General features: G+C 41.8%; 2 protein-coding genes across 2 annotated transcripts; one reads left to right on the top strand and one right to left on the bottom strand.

Moving 5' to 3' along the window:
• On the bottom strand, positions 1 to 434 carry LOC105805684 (histone H2A type 1-H). The gene has a single exon (XM_012638614.1). The coding sequence runs from the start codon at positions 430 to 432 to the stop codon at positions 46 to 48; it is 387 nt and encodes a 128-aa protein (XP_012494068.1). The 5' UTR covers positions 433 to 434; the 3' UTR covers positions 1 to 45.
• Positions 435 to 723: 289 nt separating this feature from the next.
• On the top strand, positions 724 to 1,104 carry LOC105805694 (histone H2B type 1-M-like). Its single transcript, XM_012638627.1, has one exon. The coding sequence runs from the start codon at positions 724 to 726 to the stop codon at positions 1,102 to 1,104; it is 381 nt and encodes a 126-aa protein (XP_012494081.1).
• The last annotated feature ends 8,264 nt before the right edge of the window (positions 1,105 to 9,368 follow it).

The following is a 9,368-nucleotide window of genomic DNA, read 5'->3' as shown; positions in this document are numbered from 1 at the left end:
GCTCTGAAAAGAGCCTTTGTTTTTATGCGCTTCCAAATTTGGTCTTTACTTAGCCTTGTGGTGGCTCTCAGTTTTCTTTGGCAGCAGCACGGCCTGGATGTTGGGCAGGACTCCGCCCTGCGCGATGGTGACTTTGCCCAGCAGCTTGTTGAGCTCCTCGTCGTTGCGGATGGCCAGCTGCAGGTGGCGAGGGATGATACGAGTCTTCTTGTTGTCCCGGGCCGCGTTGCCCGCCAGCTCCAGGATCTCGGCGGTTAGATACTCCAGCACCGCAGCTAGATACACCGGCGCGCCGGCTCCGACCCGCTCGGCATAGTTGCCCTTGCGGAGAAGGCGGTGGACACGGCCTACAGGGAACTGAAGGCCGGCCCGGGAAGAGCGAGTTTTCGCCTTGGCGCGAGCTTTACCTCCCTGTTTCCCACGGCCAGACATACCGAAACACCTGTGAGTGTTGCCAGTAGAGACCGAAAAGAAAATGTAAAAACGCAGATTTTATAGCCTCTGCTGGGCGCGAAAAGGGAGCTGTGTGATTGGCTGACATTTGATTTTCATTTAGACCAATGGAACGGGATTATGCAGGATACATATTTTGATTGGGCAAAACCGCCAATCCCCAGAGACCTTTACTACTACTAATTTGCATAACCGCCTTTAAACAAGGAGGACAAATCAAGCCTGTGGTTCGTGTCTTCTTTCGCTTTCTTGTTTTTCCGTTTCCTTGCCATGCCTGAACCGACCAAATTAGCCCCTGCCCCCAAAAAGGGATCAAAGAAAGCCATCAATAAAGCACACAAGAAGGATGGCAAGAAGTGCAAGCGCAGCCGCAAGGAGAGCTACTCCATGTACTTGTACAAGGTGCTGAAGCAGGTCCACACCGACACTGGCATCGCCTTTAAGGCCATGGGTATCATGAACTCGTTTGTCAACGACATCTTCGAGCGCATCGCAGGCGAGGCGTCTCACCTGGTGCATTACAGCAAGTGCTCGACCATCACCTCCAGGGAGATCCAGATGGCTGTGAGCCTGCTGCTGCCCGGAGAGCTGGCCAAGCACGCTGTGTCTGAGGGCACCAAGGCTGTCACCAAGTACACCAGCTCCAAATGAGCCCTTCGCTGTAGAGGTATTGGTCCGTCCTGTCCCACACCCCGAAGCCTCTTTTCAGAGCCGTCTACGTTTTCTATAAAAGAGCCAGTTTACTTTTACTTCTCCATTTATCAAAAGTACAAATGGCCATTTTATACTACTTGAATGTGTAGTTACAATTGGTTTTTAGTAAAACATTCTGTACCTTCTAGGTACCCTTTGAGAATCCCTTCATGTATATTTTGGCATTTTTAAGCTGCAGTTGCCCTATTGGTATCACAAATTTCGTGTGGTTCCAGAACAACTAATAATCCAAATGACGTCCTGTTCTCTGCTTCAGCTGAGACATTATTTGAAAACGCCACAGTGTACTGGAAGTATCTAGACCGTCCCAACAGTTCCCGGAGTTCCTGGAGTTCTCTTTCAAGTTATCTGTGGAGAGACATATGCTCACTATTATTGACTGTAATTTGGGCAAGCATTTAGAGCTGGATCCAGAAATTGTAAATCTCAGGTGACAAAGGAGAGCCAGTGTGTCTGTCTGCAACCCAAGCTTCATCAGGCCCACAACCCCCTGCATTTCTTTGAACCTAAAACTTCATAGTCTGCTAGTAAGATAACCTTTAAGGTTATAGTGCTGACTTAAGACTTGGTGACTTAAAGTCATAATACAGCATAGTTTCTATTAGCTTTCTTTTTCTAGTTTCTCATCTTGTTGCCTCTCCATGCGATTTACCCACACCCTGGTCTCCACCACTTACCCTCATCCATAAAATTATAAGAATTGTTAAAAGGATTAAATGGCTTTTAGTCATGCTCTAATGAATAGCATGTTTTGAGAAATAAACCCAAGTACTTTATTTGTATCAGGGTGAGATGAAGACTTGGAAAACTTCAAACTTCTTTTCCTTCACCTCCTCAGCTCCCTTTGAAATAACAGTAAAGGAGAGTGTGCCTTTTCTTCTCCCCGTTGGTAGGAAAACCTGGTGTTCTGATGATAGGGGAAGCCAAAATTAAAGACATGTCTGGTTTGGGGACTGTGCTGGACCACTACCTGGAGAAACACAGGGAAGAACTACTGTTATACTTTTGCTCAAAAGTAGGGAATTAGTAAGTGTGGGTTACAAAGGAAGGATAAATGTCACCAGTACACTTTTTCTTAAGGCAAACCATGAAATTTGCTTATTTGATCCATCCACTCTTCTTCACTCATTCGTATTAATATTTATTCTGCAAACTGATCTTGAGTATCTAATATGTACTATGAAAAGTTCCTGTAATGGAAAAATCAACAGCATTTTGAAAGGAAGGAAATGGTTAAGCAAATAAGGACTCCAAAGAGAAACTGGGAAATGAGCAAAATGAAGCCTGCCTTATTGGGAAGTTTGAAGTTTTCCAAGTCTTCAGCGCTTGTTCTAAGAGCCTATGCAGTGGAGGAGGGAAGGTGCTCTAGGCAGTGGAGTCTGAGCACCCAGTAAAGTGGAGGAGTTTTTTAGAGTTGTTGGAGGCTGAAATGGCTGCAAATAAATCTGGCAAGGTAACTCAGAGGGGGTTTTAGGATCCTGAGGGGCTCTGTATGCCTTCTCTAGGCAGACTTTTAAAATCTTATAAAATGTGTGATTCGGATTCATTATTATGTTGGTTCAATTGACAGTAGATTGAAAGGAAGTGAGTTCTAAGGTTGAGAGGTTGGAAATGCCAGCCAGCAAGCGAGGGCCCAAATTAAGGCAGAGGCAGCAGTCAGAAACAGAAGTAGGAGGTGGAGAAAGGGGAATTTAAGGAATAAGGAGTCAGAGAGGGCAGAACTTGCTGCAGACTGACTTACAGGGGAAGGAGAGAGAGAGGGCAAACCTGGAATGATGTCTAGGTTTTGACTTCTGCAACTAAGAGTTGAAAAAAAGGATTTCAGAAGGGGAGTTTGGTAGGAAAGGGGATCTGCCCAGTTCATCCAGTCAACAAATATTTATTGCTCATTTACTATGAGCCAGGTACTATTTGAAGTCCTGTCAATATGGTAGCAAGTAAAATATTAAATTGAATCACATGAAATTGCCAATATTTGACTGTTTTTGACCTATAGAAATGGTAGTTTCATGTGTTCCAGCCTGTGAATAAAGTCCCTGACCTCATACTGAGAACCATATGTTAGTGGGAAAAAAAATTAAAGAAGATGGGGTTCTAGCCTAAGGCCTCATGCTTCAGAGGCATTCACTTTCCATCTGCCCTGCATATTCCCTGGTTGGTAGAACAATTTGTGTAGCAGACTATTATTCTCTAGTGATAATAATGAAATGACTTAACATGTATTGAGGGCATATTGTTTGATAGACTATATTAAAATTCTTTTACTTATATTAACTCATTTAATTATCTCAATGGTCTTATGAGGTAGGCTCTCCTATTATTCCCATCTTACAGATGAGGAAATGGAGGGTCAGCAAATTACATGAGGAAATAAACTAAATGGCAGCTTGAAGTGGAAAAAAGAAGCTCAGATAGCCCAGACAGGGGACAATTAGGGAGCAAAATGAGAGTGGATCACACCCCTAGAGCCTCACTTTCAGAAGTTTCTCAAACATGAAATCCTAAACTCACCTGCCCCTTGAGTAGAGGGATAATACTGTATGCAGAATGCCAATGTGAATAACAAACTAATGAGAAAAGAAATCTTTCATAGAGGAAGGATGAAGACATTAAGAAATGCATTGCCTTCCTCAATGATTAACAAGGGCTTTCTGAAATGAGAGGTTGGAGTATGTTAAGGTCTATGGGAAATAACCTGCTCTCTTGCTTCCATCAGTATGCTTAAGCAAAGAATAAAGGGGGAAAGGGGGAGAAGGGTACGCTTCACACAGCTGCAAGCATCAACAAGATAAAGTAACAGCTAGCCCAGAGGGCCAGAACGCCCTGGAGCACTGAAACGCCCAGGGGTGCCTCATGTACACAGATAACAGGGAGTAGAATGTACTCTGACTTAAAACAAAATGTTAAATGTGTTTTTGACTAAGATTAATAATGATTAATGCTGATCTAGGCTTCTGTAACCCTGCTTGCGCAGATAGATGACTTTACAGGATGTGGTTTTTGCCTTTAAAAGAGCCCGTCTCCCCTGGCTTGGGGCTGCTCTCTGTGCTGCTGCCTCTCAGTGGTGCAGAGGGCAGTCGCTGGCCAGCTAATAAAGACTCACAATTTGGCTCAGTTCGGTCACTTGGTGGTCACTTCTCGCACTCCGTACCATAACAGAGTAGTGGAAGAGCAGGGCCGAGAAGGGCAAGGTTCTTCAGTACATTCCGGTGATGCTGATGATTCCCAAGGATCAGGGGGCAGTTGTGCTTGGCTCACAGTGGGATGGTCATAAGACTCAGATAAGATTATGTGATACTAGACTATCCAAATAATATTATTAAACTTGTTTATTCAATTGTTTCCTCTTAAAATGTCCTTTGGATTATTATCTTTAGAAGTAAATGAACCAACTCTTGGAAAACCTATGTGTTCTTTTCAGCTCAATAATAAACCAGAGTGTATTATTTCTATTACTCTTGGAGATGATGTTTATACTAATATATACTTGCATTGATCGCATTGTTTCTATGCCTCAATACAAACTCCATCCCAACTGTTTAACATGCACTGTCAAAGTCCATGTGATTTTCTTGAGTTTTTCTAAGGGAGGAGGGAAGAGAGAGGAGAGAGAATTTACCTGGGAAGAGATCCCAGTGTAACAATTTAGAAAATTTGCACAATGGCTCAATTTTAATATGTAGCTATTTTTATTATTGATAATGCGTAGCACTTGAAAATCTTAAGCACTGTTCTAAGGGTTTTATATTTAATAAATTATGTAAATTTCCAACTATCTTATTAAACCTATCTTTCCATGCAAACACTGAGGGCCAAAGCATTTCAATAACTTGTCTAAGCACACACATTGAGGAAGCATCTCTGCCAGGATGTCTGGGTCTAGAGTCTGTGCTTGTAACCAGTACACTGTACTTCCCCAAAAAGTCTATGTACATCATTATTCTTTGGCAAGAAAATATCTTCACAACATGTTGCTGACCAGAGTGGTATATAAGAGAGCATGAATGGCATATAAAATTATGTATTCACAGAGAAATTATTCATTAAAATGTAAAAAAATGGTTTCTCTGTGTTATGAAATTTTACAGTAACACCCCTTTTATCTGACTTTGACTTATCCAAATTATTGCCTTAATCAATGCTTTCCATTTCCTTTGTGAAATATACTGAGTGTTGCCATGGGAACTGAAAGTTCCTGCAAGTAGCCTTGCGTAAATTCATTTACTTTTGATAAACTGTATGTTAACCTTCAGTGCTATGTTAATTCCCAAGAACACTTCACTACTTTTGTTAATATAATTGTATAAAATTAAATATCATGTAGCTGAAAGGACAATGAGTTGGAAAAAATAATTGCTATTACTATGAATGCCTAGTGAATGTTCTGTAGACATGCTGTAGTGGAATTCTTAGAAATATTCTAATTAGGTGTAAATTGATTTTAAAAATTGTGAGAAAACTCAGGTAGGGATTCAAAAGTAATCAGATTGCTTTCCCCGTGCCTTTAAATTTTCATGCTTCTTTAAAGAAGTTCAATCTGAAAAATAATTTATAACACTTTTTGTGTGTGGTTGATCCTAGGAAGTTCCAATTTAGGACTCCATTCAATAAATTACCATTAAAAAACTGGCAAAGGAATATAAACATTCATGGGTTAAGTAAGAATAAAAGGCTTAAAGTATGAAGCATTTTAAAATAATTCCCAACTTTAACTTTTGGTTAATTGAATATTGAAACTGTGGGGACCAATGGAAAACTTTCTTTTTGCCCTCTGAAGGTTTGCTGAAAAAAATCAACTCACACAATGCAAATTAATAGTAGAAAAGGTATACAAATTTATTAACATGAACAGGGGAGAATCACAATGATTACCTCTCCAGCTCCCCACACAATGAGGTACAGATGGTTATATACCCTTCTTAGGGGAAAAGGAGACAGAGAAGTATGAATAATTTTAGGGGGTAGTAGATGATTTTTAGAACAATTCAATGGGCTTGAAGAACATACAATGGCCTAGAACAGTCTCTTGGGCCCACAGAACAGACAATGGTTTATGACAAGTCTGTCCCGGTTTGTTGAAACTTTCGTCTTCTTTCCTGCGATATGGGTTCAGTTAATGAAAATCCAGGGAAGAGAATGTTGTTGAGACCACAAGGGGGTTTCGGTCTTAGTCTAGTTACTCGTGGCATAAAGGTCCCCTGAGACAATGAAGATTGTCAATGAAGAAAGCGATTTTTTAATATGACAGACATCTTGTTGGGAGAATGGGAGAAGCTGCCTCAAATCCATCTCTCTTAGTAATGGAGCCTTTGGTGTTACAGCAAGTGTTACAGTGGGTGGTTCCAAGGGCAAACCAATCAGCACACAGAGAGAGAATCAAAGCTTATTGGCCGGCGGGCTCAGAGGGCCTCACCACCAAATTCTGAGCCCCATCTACCCGATTTTTCCCACTTTTATTAAGTTGGGGTGGTCTGGGAGGTAGGGTATCAGGTGGCTAATGCCCACCAGGTAATAGGTTAGTTGATGTGTCAGATAATAGGTTAGTATCATGTTGATGCACCAGGTAATAGGGTAGTTGATGTGCCAGGTAATAGATTTAGAATTATGCTGATGTGCCAGGTAATAGATTAGTTGATGGGCCAGGTAATAGATTAGTATTATGCTGATGCGGGTCTTCTGTGAGGGGTCAGGGTCTCAGGTGGCTGATGTGCCAAGTAATAGATGGGGGTTTTCCTTATCAGTGAGTTTTTTAAGAAGGGGCCATGTACCTTGGGGTTGGGTCCAGGGACATGGTGAGTGCTGGCACTAGGAAGTTTGCCCTGGGGCCTTCAAAACTTAATTCCTCTGTCTTGCAGAGAATCTATCATTTCTGGGAAACAACTCAAAAGGTCAAGTAATTAATTAAGGGAGAGGATTATAAAAAACATATAGGAGTGAACTAAAATAAAATTTTAAGGCTCACCCCCCACCAGCTGACTAAATGGACCCCCTCGTGGCCGAAGGAATATCCTAAAACTAAATTGCCTGCCAGGAGGAAGGTCAGACATGCCTTATCATGCCCCGGTCCCTTCTTGGGGACATCCTTTGTAACCCATTAACAAGCCTAAGGGTATTGAGGACTAAACTCTGATCTTTTTCTTTTGCTCGAAATTCCTTCCTAAGGAGGCCAGATGAGTCATGCCTACAAATGATAAAATCTCAGTAAACAGGTTTTCCATGACGTTGTTTACTTCCCAACTTGATTCTGGCATAACATCATGTAATAGATAAAAGACCCTCAAACATTCCTTTCAGCTAGCATCGTGTAATAGATTTAAAAAAACCCTCAAACATTCCTTTCAGCCGATTCCTGGTCTTTTGGACAAAACCTAACTCTTTCAGCCAATGGTCAACTAATGAATCCCTAAATCCACCTATGATTTGTAAGCCCCCCGCTTTGAGATGTCCCGCATTTTTGGGCCAAACCAATGTATGCCTCCCATGTATTGATTTATGACTTTACCTGTAATCCCTGTCTCTCTGAAATGTATAAAACCAAACTGTAACCCAGCCACACTGAGTCCACTGTTCAAGACCTCTTGGGTGTGGCTCCACGTCATGGTCCTGAAATTTGGCTCAGAGTAAATCTCTTTGAAATTATTTTACGGAGTTTGGTCTTTTTTCCGTTGACCCCAAGATTGGCGCCCAGACGTGGGGCTCAGAGAAGACTCAGGACCGCCAAAGGAGCAGCCCGAACTCGGCGCCAGGTACCTGCATGGCCCTTTTGGGCCCTCTGACTCCAAGCTTCTCCTTGGGTGGAACTGGTAAGTCCTCCTGAGCTCTGGACCTCCCATTTTTGGTTGATGGTCTTGGTTTGCTGTGAGCTGGTTCTTTTCCTAGGAATTGTTGTTTGGGATCCTAACTTAGATTTGGAAGTGCATTCTAAAAAGTCTTCTCCATTGTTTTTTTATCCTAAAATCAATCTCAAGTGGCTTTTCTGTGCATTTTTGAAAGAGGAAACTGAACTGTCTTGTTTGTCGATAAATGAGAGACTGAGTTCCTTGGCTCAGAAGAGAAAGGGCATCTTACTCCTCCCAGCCTTGGCAGCCCTGGGTGACCAGGGTCCTGAGTGGGAGTTGCCTGGGGTGATTCCTTGAGGCGTGAGTGGCCCTATAGGGAACCCCCAACAAATTAATTAAAAGAAGGCTTGCCCAGAAAACACATATAAGAGCTGATCACTGGGCGTTTTGAGCCCTCTTGGAGGTACTAGACCCCCAAGAGAGAAACTGAGACATGTAAGAGGGAGGGACCGACTCAGTGGTGAAACACTGAGGAGCCCCACCCACAATCAACACACTCTAATCCATGACACCCAAACCCTATATTACAGTTTGGTTGCTTCTTTTAAAGAAAAATGGGAAATCCTTTAAAAATGAGGAAAGACAAGGAGAATGAGCCCCGTTGGGCACCCCAGTTGGTTTGTGGTACCTCTATTTGCAAGTATTTGTGTAAATGAAGATGTTCAAAGGCATGCCAAGTTTTTTTTCTAGGGCTCCAGCTGGTTATAGCTAATTCTTGTGCACAAGTTTTTACAAAAGGGCAAATTACATCAAGGAAAATTCAGAGCTCAAATGGTCGACCTACCGCTATAGAGTTAAAATGTCTCAAGCTATTTCTCTTCTTTTCTGGCTACTCTAAAACCTGCTAACTTTCTCTATGGATGTTAAGATAACTCATTGTTTATATTATTTATAATTGAAAGGCTACCTGGAGATCCTGCAGCCAGTTCTAGCTAAAATGCAAACAGTGAAAACTCTTTTTAAACTGAAGGGAAAAAAAAAAGGTAAAGGTTTTTAAAAAAGAAATCAAACTGCCATGGAAACTGCTTTACCCAAAACTTTGATCCACAGGCCCAATTAGGTTACCTATTATGGCAACTAAAGTTTGCCATGTGAACAAGTTCCAGTTTCGGCAGAGGAAATTTGGATCCAGCTGTCTTTTACAGACTGGTGAGTTTGTGTTACCATCTCATGGCTAGAGTTCTAGGGTAAAATCTATTAGAACTTTATGTGCATGTATGTGTATAAGAGTGTATATGTTTAGGTGTGTTTTGTGTCTGTCCGTGTATTACATGTTTGAGGTTACATGGTTCCGGACTGTCTTAAAAATAAGGGAGCGCTCATAAATTAAACCCATATGGTTCACATGAATTTAGTAATCTT

Source organism: Propithecus coquereli, unplaced genomic scaffold (genome assembly GCF_000956105.1).
Source record: "Propithecus coquereli isolate 6110/MARCELLA unplaced genomic scaffold, Pcoq_1.0 Scaffold131, whole genome shotgun sequence".
Taxonomy (NCBI): Eukaryota; Metazoa; Chordata; class Mammalia; order Primates; family Indriidae; genus Propithecus; species Propithecus coquereli.
Note: the sequence above shows the minus strand (reverse complement) of the source record. Positions and strands in the feature narration are given on the sequence as shown.

Bases quoted from the DNA above. Each gene is read 5' to 3' on its own strand.
- LOC105805684 (XM_012638614.1), bottom strand. From the start codon at position 432: ATGTCTGGCCGTGGGAAACAGGGAGGTAAAGCTCGCGCCAAGGCGAAA.
- LOC105805694 (XM_012638627.1), top strand. From the start codon at position 724: ATGCCTGAACCGACCAAATTAGCCCCTGCCCCCAAAAAGGGATCAAAG.